Consider the following 24,520-nt stretch of genomic DNA (forward strand, 5'->3'; position numbering starts at 1 on the left):
TTCACGTTTGGTACACACGTTTCGCCGACTAGAAAATGTACAACCACAGACTGTGCAGAGTCTAATATAAATAAACAGGGACAAAGGTCAAGTGGACAGAAGAAGATAAACAAGATCATGCATGCATGAGAATGAGATAGCAGTGAGAACAGTTTTTAGCCTAGAGATTTTGAAGCTTAAATTGTGATTGTTTCTTCAGAATTTAATAGTAGCTCAGTGCCATGGCTGAAGAAGAAGATAGCACTAATGTACAGACTGCAGAGCCTGAGGTAAGGAGTGTAGAGTAGATATCATATTTCATCATGTGACATTGTGACAGTCAATGTGAATGTCTTTTTAGCTTTAGGGGCTGTGCAATAATTATGAGCCCGGGGGAGAGGAAGACATTTTGGCCAGCCAAAGGGGGTGGGGTGGGCAAGCAATTTTTGGCAAGCCGAGAGAGGGGAAGTGATTTTGGCACACATTCATGTGGCATCTTTTAAACAAAACGCTCTAAAAAGGCTTCGGCAAACAGTACGAAAACGCTTAAATATGCGAATATTTGTGCTTGCTGCACTCGTAATATATATCCACACCATTTTAGGTTTCAAAATTTGGATCCCAAAAATGTGGCATACATGGGGGGGGCAAAGATTTTTTGGCAAGCTGAAAGGGGGAGCAATTTTTGGCGGGCTGAGAGGGGGGAAGCAAATTTTGACAGGCCGTTTGGAAATTTAACCCCCCCGGCTCATAATTATTGCACAGCCCCTTACTCCTTAATTCACAATCAATGTCAACATTTGTCAATCATGGCATGATATTGTACATCTTTCAAGTATTAAAAAACTTAATATTAACTTGAGAAATCTATCTCTATCTCAAATCTTCAGAGCAAAGTTTGCTAATTTTTTGAGATTAACCATGCTAACAATTTGCCGATGTGTCATTCAAGCAACTGTTTCGGGCGCTATACCCGTCATGATCAGTGTTGTTTCCCGAATCTCTATTATACTTCACTGATTCTGACCCAATTTAAGATAACTTCAGCCTCCAAGCTCTATCCTCATATCCATCGTCAGTTATCAGTGGCCTGCATTGAGACGATCAAAGAAGTTATTACGATATTACAATTATGTCACTAAGGGCTCATATTGAAATTCCCTTACACAGGAAGGTGTGCACCATCCTGCAGCTTTCCTGTGCTAGCCTTCTTTTGTTAAAATCCTGGGCAGGGTGTATCACTGATGCATATAATCCATCCGTTTTATGACCGAGCTTTCCTGAGGCGCACGCTTAGCGAAGGGAATCCTGCCTTCTTTTTGTGTGAAAACGTGGTAGGGTATTTCAATATGAGCCCTAATTAAGTAATTAAAATGTACAAACTTATCCAACTTTGAATAAAAAATAGCATTTTTTGTAACAGTATTTCTCCAGTTTCCAACCTTGAATAACAAGTAATTTAGGGCATATAACTTCTTCTCTTTTCAATTTTTGTTCAAAAAAAAAAAACAATTTCTTTTTTTGGATTTTTTATTTTATTTTTGGGTACCCGGATTCCCGCCAGAAAATTCAATCAGGTACCCGAGAACATAACCTGTTTTACCCGTTGAGAGCCCTAGCTATGTCACTGCAACTCTACCATGGGGCTATGCTTGTTTGAAACAGCAAAATCTGAGTGAAAAAATTACTTATTTCTAATTAATACATTGGAGAAGGTGCCAAGCTCAGCTGAAGAAGTCGCTGCTCATGCATGCTTCTTGAAACAGCAAGATCTAAAGTGCAAAAATTACATATTTAGACAATAATAACTGCGCACCATCTATTTTGAGGTCATTGTGTGAAATCGGAGGGTTTTGTTTTGGGCTGAGGTATTTTTCCGAGGGAGCATACCGAGGCCCAAAACAAAACCCGACAATTTCACACAATGAACTCAAAATAGATGGTGCAAAGTTATTATTGTCATTCATTACCGTCATATTTAATAATTTGAACAAATCAAAATAGCATTTTATGTTATTTTATGCCATAAAACGTTGTTAAAATATAACCAGTTTTAATTATTGTTGTAACCTACCCTACAAAAAATCGACCAGGCGAATTTAACATTCGCGCCGACAACAAGAGCTACCAATCACAGAAACGAGGCGGCATCACGTAGGCGCGTGCATTGCAATAACGCTTAGCTTTATACACGCACGAGAGCGCAGAAGTCATTGTAGCGCGACAGGCGTCATTGTGAGTTATTAATGACCTCGCAATTAGTGCGCGGTCAGGCAATCAATTTCTTTTGATTGGATCACAGGTTTCACGTATATTAATGAGGTTATGAATTCTAATTATTACATTAACAGGGTGAGGAGAAGGTGCCAAGCTCAGCTGAAGAAGTTGCTGCTCCTCCAAGGGAAAAAATGGTAATGCCATCTTTAACAAACTTATGTATTGTATTGTATTTTTAAATCATCATCAGCGATTAAAAAAAGTTCACATTCAAAGACTTCTGGTGGATTATTTGCAAAGATTATTAAAATCTGCTCATTACTTTAATCTAAACTTTCTAAAGCTTTTAATCTTTTTGAAGAAACTAGATAAATAAAACTATTGGAGAATTATGTGCTACCTAGCAGTGTTGGATTTACTTGTTGTAGCAGAGCAATATGCTCCCTATTTTACACCTGCTACACAAATTTCAGTTTGTATAGCAATTTTTAATGTACATTTTTGCTAATATGAAAAAAATAACACATAAATTTTAGGTTTCCACTAAAAATTGCTATGCAAATTTGTCAAAGTAAATCCAACTCTGCTACCTAGTTTAGCTTGTAGTTTATATTTTCTGCTGTCAACTTGTAAAATGAACAGACAAACTATATGAGTATTGCAGTGCTAATAATTTTAAAAGCCTTACAGTCAACTCGTTCCATTAAGCTTTTGTTTATCTTTCTGTTCACACAGATTGACACCGCTATTAAGTTTTTACAGAACCCACAAGTGAGGAATAGTCCATTGGTTCAGAAGAAAGCTTTCCTGCAAAAGAAAGGTAATTATATCATGATTTCTAACAGAAAAAAGTTGTCTTACTTTTGTAATTCCCAGAAAGTGAAGTTTGCCATCACTTTTTTAAACTGATTTTGTGCTTTTTGGAGCATTCTCCATAACAGAATATATACAAATTTCAAAGTATAGACCTTTGGAAAGGCAACGGCATACCCTCACTTCAATCATTGGGTACCCGATCATCAGACAGATGGTGTTCCATGGTTGTGTCTTAACCAAAAGAATTGTATGTACATAACATTCTGTGCTGTCACAAGCAAGGGTGAAAATAAGAGAGCTTGAACCAGGGGCCACTTTGGCAAAAAAAGTGGTCCCTGGTTCACCAAGATTTGAAGAAACCAAGGGCCACTTCCATTTACCAAGGGGCCAATAAAAATAAAGATGTGCTGGATGGGTTAAATAAGCACTGGTTGCTTTGAATTTGATACTTTTTGGTTCACTATCCAGGGGCCAGTTTTGTGAGAAAAGTGTCCCCTGGTCAGCTACAAATGAGATGGAACCAGGGGCTATTGCAGAGTTTCTGGGGCCAAACGGCTCCCGTTTCCCGCTTAATTTCACCCTTGGTCACAAGCACAGCCATTCCTGTTTTTACACTCTACTTTAATGGGATTGAGCACTCTTAATTGCAAAGACGTGAGTAATTTACTGGATTTGTCTACCTAAATTTACTTTGAAAAGATAGTCTATCTGAAAATAATACTGTTATAACAGAATATATATATATCAATATGTTGACATTTCTGTTCTGCTTTCTGTTTTCACAATCTGATCATCAGTTACTATTTGAGATTGAATTTTAGATCAGTACAGTTAATGCCAGCTCAACTCATTATTTCTCATCATTATTTGGGATTGATTTTTAGGTCTCACTGCAGAGGAGATAGAATTAGCTATTGATAGATCAGGCACTAGAGAAGATGTTGCACCTGCTACACAGCCCCCTCCTTCAGCTGCTGCTGTCCCACCAGGGGTCAACCAACCACCAGGTGGACCCCCGTATACTCAGCAAATGGGTAAGATGATCATTTTGTTGTAATGTGAAAAAGTTGCATGAATGATTGCAGTCATTTTGTAGGAGAAGCATCTTCCTTTTTACTCCGATCTAGATAAGTAAAAAACACACTTACAGGTGATAGTATTCACTAACAACATAGAGAATTTAATGGTAAATATAATGAATGGTCATGTGGTACAATAACAATTGCACACAACAGTATTTTATGCCTTTTAAGGCAACCTACAGTCCTGTCACACACATAAGTCATTCATTATGAATGACTACCTTACATTAAACAATATTTTAAATCCATGCCAGTCAGGTTTTAGACTTAATCACAGTACTAATACTGCTCTCCTAGATGTAACTGATTATATCCTGAATAACATGAATGATGGTAAAGTAACCGGTCAATTTTCTTAGATCTTAAAAAGCCTTTGATACGGTAAATCATGATCTTTTATTTGATAAATTGTATTCATATGGTATCACTGGCATGTCACTGGACTGGTTCAAATCATATTTGAGTGGTAGATCCCAAGCTGTCAATATAAATTCAACTCTCTCTGATTTTAAAGATATTAATATTGGGATACCACAAGGATCAATATTGGGTCCTTTGTTATTTATTATTTTTGTTAATTCTTTACCAGAATCTGTTAATTGTAAGTGCGTAATGTATGCAGATGACACAACTCTTTTAGTTAGTTCACCAGATCCAACAATATTACAGTCTAATCTCAAGAGTAACCTAGATATGATAGCTAAATGGTTCAAGTCTAATAAACTCACTTTAAACATTAAAAAGAATAAGATGATGCTATTCGGCTCTAGACAGAAATTAAGTAAATTTAAGGATATATCTCTTGCCTATGGAAATGAGAGCATAGAAATTGTAAATAAATACAAATATTTAGGTGTAGTATTTGACCCAAACTTATCTTGGAGTGAACACGTAAATTATATGTCATCTAATGTATCTAAACGTATCGGTGTAATTGGTAGAGTCAAGAATTATCTTCCACCTAGTACTGTGAACATGCTCGCTAAAGCTCTAGTCTTCCCTCATTTTGACTATTGTAGTTCTGTTTGGAATAATTTCAATGCTAATTATCATCATGAGCTCCAGGTCTTGCAGAACAAGCTTGCTCGAATGCTTCTCCATGCTGACATCAGAACTCCAATTGACAAAATGATGGAAGACCTGAATTGGGTAAAACTAAATTGTAGATGGGATAATCAATCACTGATTGTTACTTTCAAGTGTCTTAAACAAATAGCTCCATCTTATCTCTCATCTATTTTCAGTTTTACACATTCAAGTCATGACAAAGGTACTCAAGTCAAACTCATAATGCCCTGATTGTTCCTACATGGAATATTTTTGCTGGTAAAAGAACATTCAATTACAGAGCTGCAGTACTCTGGAATAATCTTCCACTGAATATTCGTTCAAACTTTATGGCCATGAGTATGTATGAGTTCAAAAATGCTATTGCTGTTTAACAATACTGTGTATATATTTTGTAATTATGTTTTTGGTTTATGATAATAATGGTAATGATGTAGTTCCTATTATTTTCATCTTTTTTTATGCCTGTGTATATACATTACTGTATTATTTTCATATCCTCATTTGTATTATAGTATTCTTTGTATTTTGATTGTTTAATTTATTATACAATGTATATTGATATTGTCTGATCTGGACCTCTTGGGAGATCAGTACTTATGTATTGAAAGAGCTTACCAGAATAAAGATAGATTGAATGAATGAATGAATGAATGAATTATCAGGCCATGCTGTTATGAGTCTTTTATACCAAATTGGTCTTCCAAAAGGTGAAATATTTGAAAAGCCTAAGTTGAGATTTCTATACTGTTTGCCTCATACCCAGGGTCTTAGCTAGCCACCCGTCTGGCCGTCATTTTAGACAGCCAATTTGCTCCTGGGACGGGCAAAATTAATGCCTTTGACAGATGCTATATTATAAATTGTATGTTTTGAGAAGCTAATTGCCCTTTTTAGTAGACCCAATTTGTAGAACAAGGCCATATCAGCACATATTTGAACTCTTTGAACCCCCAATGGGCTATAGATGTCTGGTAAATGTTTTTTAAGGTCAAATTAGGACAGGCAATTTTATTCAAATGACGGGCAACCCTCAATCTCCCCAGGCTCAGGGCCATTACCCCTGTTATTCACCGTACAGCTTATAAGAATGCAAGGTCATTTGATTTACCTTAATGTTTTCTTTTAATTCACAGTACCCTATCAGTCTCCACCCCCGGTGGTAAAGTCCAGATTTGATACATGGAGAGATTATGCAGCATTAGCAGTCATTATTAGTGGTGTGTCATATGGCTTCTATAAACTCTATGAGGTTAGTATCAGTCCCAGTTGAGTAGTGGGCCCTGTGGTTGCTTCTTTATTAGCTATGGGTTTACTTTGGTACATATTTAAATAGCGATCAGTCTTGAGGAATGATTCAGAAGTGCTTTGTCAAAATATTCTTGGGAATTTTGGACATGTACCAACTCTCTAGAAATGGATGCACTTATTCTGTAAAGTTAGAAAGGGATTTGGTCCCTGGACTATAGTACATGCCACCATTAATCCTTGTCTTTCCTGATGCACTAACAATGCTCTAATAACGCTAAAATGACTTCCATATCCCTTGCAATCATTTTTTTTGTAAGAATAATAATTAACCTGTCACATCACCTGAAGGTAGTGGGTGTATCAAGCTCCAAGAATAATGGAGGTTGATGAGGCCCAGTAATGTTTATTTTTGCTCTTAGGGATATTGAGATGAAAATCAGATGTTTGTACGATTATTTTAGCCAAAATGTTTTTTAGCCTATAATTAGTGCATACATTGTAGCTAGAAATGTCTAACAATTTTGGTATCACTGAGCAGAGGATCCAATGGTATCAAATATGACCTTTGATATAGAAACATTGAATAGAGCATGTAGCACTAGATGTTCATAACATTTAGTGTATTACTTTATTTGTCTTGAATGGCTAACAGTTTGAATGAATTGAACTGTGATGTTAAATTTCAGAAATTCTTACAGCCATTATTAAAGCATCGTCAAGAAGAGAAAGAGAGACAGGAGAAGTTGGAGCAATCCATTCAAGAACTTAGTACAAGTGTGAGAGAAGCTGGTAAGTAGAAATCTTCGCCGATCACACAGTCATCTCAAAATGAGGTTCTACCCGCAAAGTTTGTGCTGCGTATGTGTATGCCTGTCAAACGCGTGCTTTAATTACCGCTTACGCTTTGCAAATGCCTTCTGGCGCTTTGCTTGGAAAGCCTGAGAAGCAAAAATGCATGTTTTGTGTGTGCGTTTGCAGGGAGAACCTCGTTTTGGTAGCAAGATGGCTGATCCGAGCAAAGCAGGAATACAAACTGTCTATGAGTGTGATGGTTGAAATATAATCACAAGGCCAAAGATGGATTGTTCCATTCCACTAGCCTGAACAGCGAGTGCAATGGAACAAATTGTGACATGTCATGTCAAAAACAGACACTTTTGAGGTTTTTACATATTAAATATAGAGATATTTTGCTCCACAACGCTGTTTTCCCCAATGAAATAGGACATTCCTAAGCAAAGATATTGAATTTGTAAGTTATGGTATTGAGATATCAGCCTTTAAAAATATTATTGACAATGTTAAGAGTAGGAATTATCTTGAAAAATGTCTCAAAAAATACCAGATGCCAGTTATATTCCAGTCTGAAACTATCAGACAATATTTTAAACATTAATAACATCACAAATTCGCAACAAACCCAAATTGTGAAAAAATCACCCCGGGCAAATTTTTGGCTATTTCTCCATTTACGATCCTGCCCAAAAGTGTCTGCTTTTGACATGACACGTCACAATTGTTCCATACATCTCTCATATCACTGAGTGATTATATTTCGACCATTACACAAATTTAAGATAGTAAATATCTATTTTTATATCACTCATACACACATTCTGTTACTTGGGAAATACATTTTTGTCTCGCCTGAACTATGTTCAGGATGGGACTTATTAATCACTATTTCTGTCTATTCGTGTGGGGGTGGGGGTGTGTCTGTGTGTGTGTCCATCCGTCCGGAGCTGTATCTGAAAATCCATAAGACCTATGCGGATGCTACTTGGTGGGAGGAAGGATATCCAACAGTGCTCTGTGACCGTATGTTTTTTGGTGAAAAATATGGAAATTAAGCTCGCTAATTTGCATAATTTATGCCAAAATCATTGTAAATTAATAGCGGAGTTTGTGGACACATTATCTCAAGATCCGTTGGGCTTATGTCATTTGCAGTTATGTGTAGATCCCGGTGGTGCAGATACTACATGTATAGTTGTTGTACTGTTTATGAAACTCTGACAGTGGTGGCGCCACTGGGGGGGGGGCTTGAAGGGGCAAATGCCCCCAGTCAGAACTCTTGCCCCCCAGTAAAAATCCAAAATTACAAAAATTTCACGTTTTTGCGGTAATTTTGAGCAAAATTTGTTGATTTTACCCCTTGAAATTCACTTTGCCCCCTCAATGCCCCCCCCCCCCCGGAAAAAATAAATTCCTGGCGCCGCCACTGAACTCTGACCCTCCTTTAAGATTATGACTTCACAGCATGTGTAATAGCGTTATTGCGCCTATGTAGCCTCGTATGTGTTATTAGAGTACCAATCGGGTAGACCAATTGGTTAGTAGACTAAATGCTTGTTAGACTAATGGATTGCAGACCAAATGGGTATTAGACCAAATGTGTATTAGACCAAATGGGTATTAGACTAAATGGTTGTTAGACTAAATGGTTTTAGACTTATTGGTTATTAGACGAAATGTGTATCAGACGAAATGGGTATCGGACCAAATGATTATTGGACGTAGCGGATATAGACCTAATGGGTTTAGAGGAAATGGATGTAGATGAGATGGATATTAGACGAAATGGGATGGTGTGATATGGTAAATCCCCGGGAGAAACAACTTTTGATTATTTTGTTCAAGTGCCTTACCCATAATACACCATCATATATATTTTCTCAATATGCAATCTCTTCATACTCATGGTACTAGAAGCCAAATTCCCTTGTAATTCCAAAATGGCACATACATCCTGGAAAATGAACTTCTCACTACAGATCATGTTATGCTTGGAATGGACTCCCTCAAGATATCCTTGGAAACTTTCCTTCAATGGCTATTCATACTTTAAAAAAATATATTTCAGAATTGTGAAAACAATTTCCACAAATTTATTACTTCAACTTTGTCGTTCAATTTGATTACTTAACATGCATAATGTTAATATTACTGCATGTAATTATTACTTTACCTGATGAACAATGTAAATAATGTATCTATGTAACTTTTGCTTTCATGCATTACTTTAAATTTATGTAAACTTCTGTTATCGTAAATTGTATATTGTTAATTATTACCCAGGGCCTCCTTGGAGATCAGTACTAGATACTGAAGGGGCTACTCTGGGTAAAGAAAGATAAAATAAAATAAAATAAATAAGCAACAAAACCAGACTTATTTCTCATTGATCACAAAAACATGAAGTGTTTTATTTTGGAAGTAACTTGTCCTTTTGATGCTTTCATTAACCCTAACACCCAAAAATCTTACAAAATCTTACGATGAAAAATTCTGCGCATGCTTGAATCCCAGGGTCTGCGATGACGCAATCACCCTAAGTGTTACATGCAAACGGAATTGCTGGCCGGGCAGCAATAACCCGTGTAGCTACCGGTCCGTGATCGTGTGCTTGGCATGCGGGGGTCAAAGGTTCAATCCCGGGGTGCCAAGTCAAAATTCTTCTTCTCCTTGACTTTTTCGGATCTTCTTTGACTTCCGATCCCAAAAAGCAGGGTCCAGTGTTAGGGTTAAGGAAAGTTAATGAAATGGGCACTAGAAGTTTATTCACTGATATTTGCTGATAATTAATTCCATAAGTAGAATGGCTATTAACTTCCAATATTATTGACCAACATCCTATACTGGCAATGTAATTCTGCTGAGGTAAACAACACACCGACTGTGACAAACACTTGTCATGCAAGGCTTGCTGTCGACGGTGAACATTTTCTCTGACTTAATTTTCTTGGACATTATATCCATAGATTCACAAGTTGTAAATCTTTCCTGATGTCAGATTTTCCCTGAATTTCATAGTGTATCGGTTCCAGTTCGGGGTTATGATTGAAAGTGCAAGTGTGGTAAAAATCAATATTGATCTTCCAAGCACTAGTATACTTCACTGTGAGTATAGTCTGGCTGGCTCTAGTTATTTGATCAGTCTCTTACACACAAATTATTTAGTGTCAGAAATTTGGTTGGTTTTCAAAATTCTACCAAAAATGTTGAATTATGAATGATCTAAGAGAAGCGTTTTAGAATCTGAAAAGTCTACATAGGTCACTGAAAGATGCTACGTCATCTCATTAAATAATTTTTCTACATGTGCCTAGTGAATATAGAAATACAGTGATGGATGATTTTGTACAGTATTTCAATGGGCCTGGGTCCTGGCAGCTTGCAATAGAGGTTATCCGTGTTCTATAAGCTGCATATCCTATCAACGACTGCTATACCTTGTTTAGGACTTTCAAAAGAATTACCTGCACATGCAATCATGACTGTTTCAAAATAGCACGCCAAAGTCATGCAGGTAACTCCGAGGTTGTGCATTGAATTGGTTTGAATGAGGAATACTACGGGAACCAGCGCCCTTTGTTAGAAGTCACACATGAGTGAAGTGGATAACCTCTATTATGTAAGCTTACATAACCTCCCACTAGCATTTCCCCCACTGCTGTAGGGTAGTATTCCTGTGACTTTAAGAGAAGGTGAAAGTTTCAACTTGAATATGGATGCCATGTTATTTCGTTTGATAATTGCTAGCTTAGTGCTGCTTCTTCATCAACCCAAATACTCAGCTTGCCTTGAGACTGGACAAGTTTCACCCAATGTACCTCCTATGGAGCAGTCCTCTTGTATCCCAAAAGGAAGTATTGTTTGTAAAACATGGAACCAAACCAAGGTGGATTGTGCACGCAGATTCTTGTCTTGCATCCCACAGTTACAAAATGCTGCATCAGTGGAGCTCCTTGATCTTCAAGTAAATCTAATCAGTGTTTTGCCAGACAATTCATTCAGCGAGTTTCATAACCTTCTTAGATTGTACCTGGGGTTCAATCCCGTATCTTTTATTGGAAGCTATACCTTCAGTGGATTGAGTAAACTAAGGGTTCTTGACCTGCGTGTCAACCCCCTGAAGACTGTTTCTGGCTCTCCATTCCAAGATCTTGTTTCTTTGAAAAGACTAGATTTCTATTATAAAGGTGACAACTTGTTTGGAAATGCATCATTTGCTGGACCCAAACATCTGGAGGAATTGGAATGGAATATTGGGCTTGAACTAACCGTAGACTTTATTGGGAATGTCTCTCGCGAATTTTCATCTCTGGTTTCGCTAACTGTTAGGGCAAGAACTAAACATTATAATGCAAGTCTTGGATGTCATGATTCAGACTGGGTTGGACTCACAAAACTAACATATCTTGAAATCGGTATAGATGCATGTATTGATTTATGTTCACTTACAGCACTTCAGACTTTATGGTTAGATAATACTGGTGTAATCAGTATTGGTGATAAATGTCTAACAACACCACCATTGAAATCTTTAACCATCTTACCAGGGCATGTATACAACATAACTCAAGTATATAAAAAGCTGTATAATCTCAAAGACCTTACTCTTTATTTCACCACATTCTATAACCCACCATTCTTTGGAGAGGATGGCATCCAGACATTGCAGTGTTTAAATTCCCCACTTGAAGACTTAACTCTTGTATATGGTACGTATGCGGTTGTGCGACCATTCTTCAATGCTACTACATTTGAACCACTGACCAAGATGAATGCATCCTTGCATGGGCTTACAATAAGAGCACAGGAATTACATATTAAAATAGATGGATCACCATTCATATGGTTTCCTAAACTTCAAAGGCTTGTGATAGAGAGTAAATCCCTTACAACATTGTCTGAATTCACCTTCAAAGGCTTAGACAGTTTACAAGAACTACATTTAAATATTCAGAATACTGACATTTTGGCATCCGGAGCTTTGCATGTGTTTTATGGGAACAATTATCTCAAAAGGTTGAACCTTGCCAGTAATAAAATGCATATCAGTTACTCAGATTGGGTTAACAAGCTATGTCAGATACAATCTGTTGAGTATTTAGATTTCTCACACAACTCTGACTATAGTAGGATTAGCTCCATGCCTTGTGAATTCCCTCACTTGCAAACACTTGTGGATGTGGAGCAACAACTTGAAAACCAAGCAAAATTTTATTTTCCTTTTTATTTGTTTACGATCTGCATCATGGCACCAACATTGCAGAAATTAGATATCAGTGGAACAGGCGTTTCAACTGGGGTATCACGTCTAATCAGATGTCCAAATCTGTTGATTTTTGATTTGTCTGAATGCAACATTTATAATGATGGTTCAGTACCTTTATCATTTGATATGCCATGTTTGGAAGTTCTATATCTGAAAGAAGTACTTATAGAGGATGGAAAGGTTATGGATGTGTTACATGGCTTCAATGCACCTAAGCTGAGATTTATTGATATAAGTTCTAACCAGATATCAGTCATAACCAAAGAGGATGCTATATTATTAGGTAATTTAACCATGCTAACAGTCCTTAACTTAGCAAGCAATACACTGACTTCTTTTGACTATATGCAGTACCTTGTCAACATTGTGGCATTGGATTTGAGCAGAAATAAATTTGCTACTATTTCTAGTACATTACTGAGTCCATGATTGTACTAGATCTATCATACAATTCATTCATATGTGACTGCAATATTGAAGCCTTCAAAACCTGGATAATGACAGATACAAGAGTATATCTGTGGAACCCTGATGCTCAAAATGGCAAATGCAACTATTGTTGTGTTTCGCCCGATACGAGAAAGGGATCGAGTATAACAGAGATTGATTTGGACTGTAAGTCATATCTATGGCTCTATATCTCAATAGGCATCATTGGTGCAGTGTTTTTAATAATTGGGGGTTTCATAGTAGCACTGTATCATTGGAATATCAAGAATAGACTATTCTTGTTGTTTAATAGAAGAAAGAACCCTGTAATTTATTTAGGTAATGATGATGACCATGATGATGAGGATGAGAATGGTATCCCTAGATACGATGCTTATGTGTCATACTGTAATGAAGATGAAGATTGGATATGTGATGAACTGGAAGCTAACATTGAAGGAGGAGAGGAACCTCTGAAGCTCTGCATCAGAGGACGGGACATCCCAGCTAACAAACCTATTTTGGAATATACATCATTATACATGAAACGAAGTCGTAAACTTTTAGTTATTTTATCTCCTCACTATATGGAAGATCGAGGCCGTAATAAATGTAAATTTGAACTTGCCTTGGCTCATCAGAGATTACTGGAAGAAAATGAAAATGTCCTGATCCTGATTCTTCTGGAGGAGATTCCAGATAATGAGATGACGTTGAGATTGAGGCAATTATTCCATCGTGCTCAGTGCCTGAAATGGGAGGGTGATGAATGTGGACAGGGCATATTCTGGCAACGACTGAGAGAGGAACTAAAGAGACGCATATTTCTAGATGGTCACTATGAAGTTTAGACATTTCAAGTTGTGAAGCTGTGTTGTGAAACTGTGTTGTGTAAATGTTATTAGGCAACTGCAACTGAACTCCCAATTTTTAATAATGAACAGAAGAAGTGTGACAGTACAATGTACATGTAGCTAATGTTGGTAAGGGATTGGATAACAACGTTTGCACAGTATTTTTTGCGGGACATGAGAGCACATCAGACATATTGAATTGCATTCTGAATATGAGAAATGTCCTTCTGATATCAAATAATTTTGACTTTTTGAAATTGGCGATATTTATGGCAAATTATTAAAAATTGGTGTTTTTTTAATTTTTTCATATTTAACAGTCCTCGAAGTAAAATTTATAGGTCTAATGATATGTACTGAAAGTGAATGTAGCTGGGAGGAAAAGCCAATGATCATTTGCAAATTTTGACCTTTTGTATTGAAGATACACATTTGTTTACCAAAAAGACCTAAATTTTGTAGGTCTTTTGGGGAAAAATGGGTATCTTTAATACGAAAAGTCAAAATTTTAATATTATCATTGGCTTTTCCTCCCAGTTACATATACTTGAAGGACATATCATTAGATTTTACATCAAGGACTGTTAAATGTCAAAAAAATCCATTTATAACAATTTGCCACAAAATTTGTATTATATCACGAATTTCAAAAAATCAAAATTATTTGATATCATTAGGACATTATTCGTATTCAGAATGCCCCACAAAAAATGCTGTGCAAAGGTGGGTGACTGATGACCCCTTAAGCTGCATGTGTTGTATAAATTTTTAAATGAACAACTAAGGCCAGGATGATCAGTGAATTGCTATCAAACTGGTCATCTAGGAGTTTTATCTGCTCTTTTAACATGTGCGAAGTTTCACTTACTCACACCAGGATTTTAACTCTGCATAAGGGTTAAACCTTTAACTATCTCTTTATACATTCTAATGATTCACTTCATGCATGCTATTTACTATCTCACATTATTTGTGTGTGTGTTATGGTGCTATGGCTTCTAAATATATTTTTTTATTTGACCTTTCTTTACCCAGGGTAAAGAAAGGTCAAAATAAAAAAAGAGAAATAACTAAAGAGAAATGTCTAAAGAGAAATAGCAACTTAAACTAAATCAGATCTATGTGTGGGAAAATATTGCTTTCATTGTTTGCTTATTTGAGGAAGTATGTGAGTTTCCTGCAAGCCAATAGATTCCATTGCCTTTGCGGAGTAGGGAATTTACAAATATGAGGATGTACTGTATATATTGTAAAATAGTTTTAGCATATGTGACATGATCAAGGGAAATGAGAGTCGGATGTCGCTAATATTGATTTTGAGATATTGGCAAAGAAAGTGTTAAAATTCTTTTGTTTTATATTGTTTTCAGCAATTGATACATTGACGTAACTTTTCAAAGTTGTATCAACATGGGGTTTTCAGTTTCTGAAAGCTCTAAATGTCCTCTTTAGAAACATCTGTGAAACTCATTTTCGACCAGGGTTGACATGTGACTCATTCCCCTTGATCATGTCACATATTGCAAAACTTTGATTGGAAAGGAAACTTCATGTTAGAAGTGTGATTTTTTTTTCACAAAAAAATGCTGAATGCAGAAATTACACATGTATAAATTATGCTGGTATCATTTTAAAGCTTAAATTCAAGTAGAGGTTAAACAGTATGTAACACTGAATTTATAGATTTGAATTTTAAAATTTGTCAAGTGGCCATGGGTGCTGCCATAGGAAGACCACCAAGTGACCACCAAGGTGTTGGAGGGCACGGTGGCTCATCAGTGGTTCTGACCTTGGACTCATAATCTGAGAGCTTGATCGGCGTGTGTGGGTTCTATTCCCGTCCCACCACCGTGTTGCGCCCTTGGGCAAGGCGCTTTGCCTCGCTTGCCTCACCCCACCCAGGTGCAATGGGAAGCTGTTAGGGGTAGTCACAGTTGTTGTACTGATGGACCCTGCACCACTTGTAGGCTGCAAACATGGTTCCGACATATTCTTATGACTTCAAAGTTTTAGGGGCCTGACGGCGGAATAAATGTAAAGCGCTTTGAGGCTGTTTACGGCATAAAGCGCTATATAAATATCTACATTTATTTATTTTATTTATTTATCATGTGTACACAAAAGAATAATACATCTTCAGAGAATTTCCATGAAAGTAATTAAAACTTATGGAGCTAAATTATTAAACAAAGTGATTGAAAATTTATCACATGTTATGAAAGAGATTAAATGTAGAAAATATTTACGAATTATGGGGGTAAACACATCAGAAAGTCTTGGTTAGAGTTTAAAACTCTGCATCCAAACACAAAGAGTTTATTCAAGAATAAACGGAAAGTCCTGCATAAATTTACAAATTTGAGGTGGTAAAATCACAAATGTTGCTCACAATTCCGTACTTTTCATTAGCTCCACACCTGCCTCAACAAATGTATGAATTTGAATGTTAATACTGATGGTCACATTTCCATTAAAGCCATATTATAACATTTCTTTAAAAATAGATTAGTATTAATTTTCAATAAAATATTAGCATTTACTGTCAGATATGTCCCCTTTTAATTTTGCCCCAAACAAGTGAGGTAAAGCAAAGAAAATCGGAATTTACAACTAGCGCCAATGCATGTCACGCCGGCGGTTGTAATATGGTACGACCCTCTGGCGTGTGTGGGGGTGTGTGTGTGTCCCGCACGCGGTGTAGGTAGGGGTGTGTTGACATCGCATACACGTTCGACTAATATTTCTATCGTAATAATAAAACGCTGATTCCGGCGGTTTATTCAAAATCTCGGATTTTGACAAAACTACAGCACCTAAAGTCTTGATTTTTGCAGAGAATCTTTGTTTACTAAAGTACATTACAATCGTGTAAAAACCTGCATTTAAAATTTTTTTGAGGGCGTTCTCCTCAGCAAATGTTATAATATGGCTTTAATGTATTTGTTGTAACCACAGAATTAGAGAATGAGAACCGGGACTCCCTGTACAGCCACATACAATCGCGTCATCAGCTATGGGGAGAAAATTGGGGATATGCGGGTTATTGCGGGTCCTTGCCAACGGTGCGCGGAGACGAACAAAACAGTTCTGCGTCTCATCTGAAGCGTCTTGGTACTCGCGTGCAGGTCGCATCAAGTCCGTCTCTCAAATGCGCCCATCATCTATGTCACGCTTGCATGACAACAAATGCCTCAAGCGCATTCCGAGGGAAACCTAATACCCCCAATCTTTGCTCCATGTCTGCATCAAGATGGCATTCGAATCCTGGTTCTCCTTCTCTAATTCTGTGGTTGTGACACATCACAAAATTGTTGAATGCATGAATAACTTTCATATTTAACCAAGAGTCAGTGTGTTTGAAGTTATCTTTTGTACAGTTATATTTAGTATATTTGTAAAATTAAGTTTGCTTAATAAAGCAATATTATAAGAGTTACTCAAAAGGGAGCCTCAAAGTTTTCTCAAAATTCTGATTTTCAGGCAATTGTGATGTAATTTGATGATTCAAAATACCCTGTAGATAGCACTCTCAGTAGTAATGCATCATTGAACTAAGGGGCATTTCATTTTCTTGGAAGGGGGTCACAAATATATGTCAGTGACTAGTCAATTTGTGGCTTGAAAATTGTTATGACCCCCTCCACACACACAGTCCGAAAACAAATTAGGAAATGTGTTACATATAAGCTCTTTATTGGGAAAGAAATGTGCTTGTCTAGCATTAGCACAGGCTTTGTACCGGGCTCTGATACCTATGACTATGATCTAAGATATTCCACCAATATAGTATGCTATGCTCGCTGCTCGCTTTGATTCTATCGTTTATATAGTATATCCAGTGATTTGTAATAGTGTATTGATGTCATCTATACTGTATTATCGAATAGATTCAATTTCTTTTAGTTTTTCCGTAATTAATACCACTTGTATCTCATTGTGAATTAAGATTGTATTAATGTACTGTATATTAATATTACTGTAAATAATACCAGGTGGTGGCGCATTGCATTCTCTAAATTCAGTAAATTTTCATCGTCAACCGTGTAATTGAATGGGATTATTTTGAAATTTTAAAAGCGCTTGAAATATCACAAACAAATAGGCCTATGTTGATAAATACAAGCTAAAACGGTTGGGGTTCGATAATGAACCCCACAAAACTAACTGACTATATTGGAAAATGCCATACGGCAGGGCGGTTTCACAAGTTGCCGGCTCGATCATGTCATCCGCCGCCTGAATAATACTTAACCTAGAGTCAATGAGCAATGTTTACTGAAGATAGCACTCTCAGTAGTCATGGATCATTGAATGCAGGGGACTGTCATTTTCTTTGGAAGGGGGTCCCAAAAATATCAGTGACAAGAGTCAATCTTGGTTTGAAATATTTCACACACACACCCCCACACCCCTGTCTGTGTTTGCCTCCAAACGTGGACATTGTGTTTTGCTATCTAACCGAGGATGTGTGTATGATGTTTTCATCGCCTAACCGTGGACTAAAATGGCGGATTTTTTGTATGTATAATACGAAACGGAATTTTAGCCATCACCCTGCGGACGGTAGTTTTTACACGTGTGGTCCTCGGTTTCAGGCAAATAGCGTTTAAAGCATCTAGCATGCATTTGAGGTCTTTTGCAGCAGTTTGAGACCGAGGTTGGAAGTAGGTCCACAGTTTAGGGTGAAAAATCTTGTGTGTGTCCTCGTTTGTCGGCAAACACTTACGCACCCTGTACCGTGTGTCAATTGGGGCCTAAAACTGCTGAAAGGGGACACTTTCAATTACAAGGTGCTCAATTATTTTTTCCTATTTCCCATTGCTTTTTTAAATTGTGTGATATGACAAAGTTACATAAAGTACCAACTAAAAATAATGTATCACAGGGGGAGGTTTTTTATAATTTTTTTGTACAGGGATGTGCCACTGCGACACAGACTTTCGGATGGTGACTTTCTCTACACCTACTTTTTGCTATCCATCAGTTTAGTATACTAATTTTTCACCAAAAAACACCCCAAAAGCACCCACATTTGCCCTAATTAGGCACTTTAAGAGGCCCAAAATGGCTGAAAAGATACCCCAAAACCGTGACACATCCCCCATATACTACCTTCAACCAGGGAGAACCCCTGGGGTTATTGTAACTTGTTTACAATATTATTTGTTGCACATGCATGTGCACAGCTTTTTACATGCAAGTAACAAAATCTTTATTTTTTAGTTATGTCCATATTCATTATCTCTGGATCCTAAGCTTTAAATTATACTTACCAGGATAAATTGCTCCCTTACTTGGTGCTCAAAATTTTTCAAAGAACTTTAATTGCATGCTCAATAAACCATATCTTCTTTTCTCCCTTGGCAACTTTCCGGTCTTTTGGTGAGAACTGGTCGCAATTGACCAATGAAATGACAAGAATCTTTGTATACGTTATATAAATGTTTATATCAGACTAAGCTTACCTTTATCTCATATTTCTTTTGATTGTTTGATACAGTTAATGAAATGCAGAAGTCTCTAGTATCCATCAATACATTGTTAGAACAACAACAGGGCAAAGTAGATCAACTAACTGTGGCTACATCTACAAATAGAAGTGTAATGGCGAGTGGTAGATCATCTGATGTGGCTGATCTGAAGGCTGATATCTCATCACTTAAAGGACTACTACTAAATAGGTAACTATTTTTTATTTTTTATAACATTCGGCTGAAGCTATGCAAATCCCAAATAGATCTCAGAGGCTACTAAATTCAAGGGATGCCAACCAAATATAACGGGACAGAGATATGGGAAGATCGAGGTCCGATTTTAAATGCAGGAGGAATACTGGTGCACCCGGAGAAAAACCTGTGAGGATGAGCATCATGTATCGGCAATCAAACTCACATGTGGCAACCCAGGGAATTGCGCCTGGGCTGCAGTAGTGAGAAGCGAGTAAGAAGACCACTACACTAACCCATCCTCCCTGTAGATCCATAGATATATTATATAACCTCGGTACAAATGGCTATACAAGGATGTTCTACAAAGATGGGTTTTGTTTTTTGGCCTCTGGTGTAACAGTGGCCCCCTTTTCTAGGTCAGTTTGTTCAAATTTTTTCGACAAATACCAGTATTTCACTTAAGTGAAGCTCAAATGGAATTTTTGTTGTTGAATTTGTGTTCAATTTAGCCGAAAATCTGGGTGGCAGGTATAAAACTGGGTCCACAATTCTTGGGAAATTAGTATAAATGGATCCACTGTCAGATTCTCTGAGGCAGATCCCTACCCAAACCAAACTTGCCCCTCTCCCCCCGATATTATCACATGATGGGAAATTGGGCCTGTGACTATGAGCAGCTACTACAAAATGAGTGTAAAGTCGCAAGTTGGTAGTTTTGAGATGTCTTGGCTTCTGCTATGGTATTCTTTGTTTCACTCACACCTGTTCATGCCAATAGCATGTCTGTATGTTCTTTGTGTATGGGGGCACAATGGGCCATTCACGAAAGACATACTACTGGCTTGTACAGGTGCACGGCAAGCAAAGAACATCAACTCATCTAGGATGTCTCAAAATTACCAACTTGCGACTTTACGCACATTTCATGGTAGCAGGTCACATTTGGAGAATCGTGGGACCTAATTGCTCGATTGGGTGTATTTTGTTGCTGATAGAAATTACAGTAGAAAAATTCTTTGCCCAGCAATGTCTATTGATTGAATATTTTAGGGTTTTATGTTTGGCCTGAGTCCCCCATCTAGCAAAATGTGCGCAAAATGAACCCTTATAAACCCTTGTTCATCCTATAAGTGGCAAAAAGTATTTGGTTTTTGCTAATGTTACTGTGTGCATCAATAAAGTCCCAACTTACACTCGTATTTATAAAGTCACTAAAGTGAGCGTCAATCACACAATATGCAAAGTGAACTTTGGTGCTGTGCCCAACTGTGCGTGCCATTCTATATCAACATAATCAGATTGCACGTCTACAGCGTATTCAGAACACTGCTGCTTGGTCACTTTAACTAGAAAGAGATCTCACATCACTCCAGTTTTAAGAGAGTTACATTGGCTGCGGTTGGTTACAGAATTGTTTACAAACTGTTACTCATTGTTTTAAATCACTAAATGATCTTGCACCAGAATATATCAAATGTCTCCTCCAACCATATAACCCTCCTCGTATGCTCCGTTCCAGTGACAAATCGCTTCTCTGCGAACCCCGTTCAAAACATTCATGGGGGATAGGGCTTTTCAATTGCTTCACCACGTCTCTGGAATACTCTGCCAACCCACATTAAACTAAGTACATCTTTAACACAGTTTAAAAGTTCTTTTAAAACTCACTTAATGAAAGAAGCATTTTACTGATGTGCATCACCATATTTTGTTCACCTATTGATTGTTGTTCATGTGTAGATTAAGTTGTAATGAAAATTAATTTTTATTTTGTAGTTTAAGTTAATCTTTGTATCGCGCCTTGAGCGCCATTGATTTGGTGGAGATGTGCGCATTAGAAATTCACATTATTATTATTATTTATTATTAATGATGTTATGAGTCTTGCTTCTTATAGGTTGAGCAAATTATATCTCCAGCTTATCCCCATTTGTGACCAAAGGACTTCAGATTTGTCCCTGTAAGTTGTGAAAAAAATATAATATTGGGAGCATTTGTAGTCAGTTTTCCCCCACCAACCCCTCCCAAATATACCACAAAATGTACTAGAGGCTTAAATCAATGCAAATGAATGAGATGTGTTCAAATATATCAGGTATAACCGCCCCAGACAATGCTACATCGACTGTTTCACCAAGATAATGTTGTACAAATTTTGTAATCAAAATATTTTTATTTTGTCTGCAAGGCATCAATTCCCGGCTACACCACAGCCAACACCAATTCCAGCTTGGCAACGGGCTGACCACACTCAAGAGACCACACCCACCAAAGCACCACCAACCAATCAGCAAACAAGCCCAGGACCTGATTCACCAATCACAAGCACTCAGGGAGAAATAGACAACACCCAGAATGGAAATGCCCTTAGTAACAGCTCAGAATCTGTCAATCATGATGATACATTAGCCAATAGCAGCATAGACAATGGTGTGCTGAACTCACCAGATGGGAGGGGCAAAGGAAGTGATAGTCAAGGTGACTTAACGGAAGCTGCTAATCAAAATGGACTAGCCAATCACAATGAAGATGCAAGCATGGTGGCAGCCAATGATGAAAACTAATTAACATTTTTATATGATTTGAGATTAATTTTGAGTGATTTAGCATTACTTTTAGTATTTCACTTTTATTTTTAATAAAATTGAATAGACCCTATCGAATACTACGTCACTTGTCCTCATTTTAATAAAATTCTGTCCACCATAAGGTACCACACGGCAATTCGCACGATAATACAATAAAACATGTGATAGGTCTGAATGGGTTTGGAATCGAACTAGACACCTGTCCCTCCGTCACTTAAAACTTCAAACCAACGTGGCTGCCATTTCGATTGTTATACCGTTCCGCTTGAGTTTATTCGATACGGTCTATTAAATAAAAAGGGAATGCTAAACCACTATCTAAATAATTGTGCTAACATTCACATAGTTATTCTGTAATGGATCAAATTTTATGTGAATGAATGTTACTGATTTAATACTACATCATGATGAATTGATGTTATGTATCCCTTTCGCTGGGCCTTCAGGCATGGCTAGTTTCCAGAAAGGGATTTTTATACAGTCTTGGTTTTTTTATTTGAAAAATCCAGTGAAATTAATTGTTATTTTCCTGCAAAAAAATAAAAGACTTGGGAAAAACAGTTCCCAAAAAAAATTTTAAAATGGAAAAAATCAAAGAAAGAAGTTCATTAACATTATTTTAGGGCTCAGAAGTTCATTAACATTATTTTAGGGCTCATATTGAAATTCCCTTGCTTTCCTGTGCTAGCCTCCTGTTAAAAGCCTTCTTTCTGTTTGAAAACGTGGTAGTATTTCAATATGAGCCCTTAAAAAACTTTTATTTTCTGATTAATTGTTTCAGGCAAAGTACAGAAAACCCCTGCTTCTTACTTTTCAGCCAAATTGAGCTTTTTGCCTAAATCATGTCTCTATTAGCCGGGCTATTAGCAGGTGCGCCTGCTGTAATAATGCCATTGACATTGACCAATCATAAAGGAGATTTTGGGGTGAGTTAGGCAATTTTGACAGGTGACAAATGGTGAGTTAGGCATTTTAACACCAGAGGAATCAATGCTTAACTCAGCTGTTTGTCTGAAGATTTTGCTCATTTTTTGCCCATATCACCACCAAAATACATGGCATGCATCCATAGTATTTGTATTAGCCACAGATAACCATAATTTTTTTCAACAAGCTGTCTGCCAATACCTTTTCAAATTGCCATTCTACATCATAATTTACAGTGTAATCATGTTAAAGAGCTGCTACATCTTACAAATAAATTGTATTTTTAAATGGACTCATATTGTTGCTGTCAGTTTGTGATTTTTATGTAATTCAATGGAAATATTTATCCTGATTAAATTCGGATAGGGATTCCTGAAAGTATTTATAGATTTAGAAAAATAACACTTTAAGGATAGCAATTATTTTAAACGGTTGCGATTTGGTAGTTCACAGCATGAAATTTGCACAGAGGGTCAAGTTCAAAATACCACAAACTCACACCATCCTGAAGAGGGCCGCAGTGGAAAGCAGTGCTTCCGGCAGTGCTTTGTTCACTGATCTGTGGTACCCTATATAAAGATGCCGTTAATAATAAAAAATAATAAAAAAATAAAATTGTGAACCTCTGGCCATAAGGATTCAGGAAATGTATAATTTCACCTATCTATGCCGTACGGTTATGGAGTTATGGGTAAAAGAGTACTATTGTGACATCATAATAAGAGGTCTCATATCGGGGCAAAAATTAAATTGCTCTGAATTCATTGAAAATGGTCTCACATTTTGTTGCAAGGAATCAGAAAAAGCATAGCGTTAACTATTTACAGTGCTTCCATATCTAGCTATTAGGGGTGGTGCAATAATTATGTGTACCCCCGGTCTGGTGAATTATAGGGGGAGGGGCAAAGATTTTTTGGCAGGCTAAAAGGGGGGGGGCAAGCATTTTTTTGCAGGTCGAAAGGGGGGGTCAAGCGATTTTTGGCAAGTCAAAAGGGGGGAAAGCGATTTTTGGCACAGATATTTTGGGCACCATTTCTATTTTACGCCCTTAAAAGGTGTAAGAAAATGCTAGGAACACATTTAAATATATGCAAAATTTCCTGCTCGCTACGCTCGCATTAGACTGGGAGCCCAGAAGATTTATTCAGCTGAGAAGACACAAAAGGTTTGATGGCCTGGTTATGTTAGTGTAGGGCCAAAATTCAATATTCCATATTGCTGCCGGGTCACAGCCTGTATGTTCAGTATGGGGGTTACAAAATATGGGGCAAAAAAAGCATTTATTCATGGACATGGACAAAACTTGTTGGATATCACTCACAGGAGGATACTTTTCATGCCTATTGCAATGACAGCAATTTGGGCCTGTACAGGGGCCCAGACAGTAGCCCCAAAGGGGCCTGCCCATACGGTGTTATTCAGCTGAAGAGACACATGGATGAATCTTTTTGCATTGGAACTATTACCCATTGGGGTTTACAAAAATACCAATGACAGCAACTTTTTCCTGTACGGGGGCCCAGACAGTAGCCTCAAAGGGCCTGATGTCCCATAACTGGTTATTCAGCTGAAGAGACAC

At 37.3% G+C, this 24,520-nt stretch overlaps 2 protein-coding genes across 3 annotated transcripts in view; both read left to right on the plus strand.

The window, feature by feature from the left end:
* The window catches only part of LOC140156780 (28S rRNA (cytosine-C(5))-methyltransferase-like), a 351,435-nt gene that overhangs the window by 28,118 nt on the left and 298,797 nt on the right, over window positions 1-24,520 (plus strand). The gene's annotated exons all lie outside the window — the stretch shown is intronic.
* Window positions 77-23,239, plus strand: LOC140156773 (peroxisomal membrane protein PEX14-like). Its single transcript, XM_072179736.1, has 8 exons — window positions 77-269; window positions 2,331-2,390; window positions 2,932-3,016; window positions 3,897-4,046; window positions 6,299-6,414; window positions 7,100-7,202; window positions 19,258-19,438; window positions 21,615-23,239. Exons 1-8 carry the CDS (start codon window positions 222-224, stop codon window positions 21,988-21,990), a joined length of 1,119 nt encoding a protein of 372 aa, XP_072035837.1. The 5' UTR covers window positions 77-221; the 3' UTR covers window positions 21,991-23,239.

This window comes from Amphiura filiformis, chromosome 7 (genome assembly GCF_039555335.1).
Source record: "Amphiura filiformis chromosome 7, Afil_fr2py, whole genome shotgun sequence".
NCBI classification, from domain to species: domain Eukaryota; kingdom Metazoa; phylum Echinodermata; class Ophiuroidea; order Amphilepidida; family Amphiuridae; genus Amphiura; species Amphiura filiformis.

What these genes read in the sequence shown, in the direction of transcription:
- LOC140156773 (XM_072179736.1), top strand. Translation starts at nt 222, where the DNA reads ATGGCTGAAGAAGAAGATAGCACTAATGTACAGACTGCAGAGCCTGAG. An exon ending in TACAAGTGTGAGAGAAGCTG is followed by an intron (nt 7,203 to 19,257) that starts GTAAGTAGAAAT and finishes TGTTTGATACAG; the next exon opens with TTAATGAAATGCAGAAGTCT. An exon ending in AAAGGACTACTACTAAATAG is followed by an intron (nt 19,439 to 21,614) that starts GTAACTATTTTT and finishes TTTGTCTGCAAG; the next exon opens with GCATCAATTCCCGGCTACAC.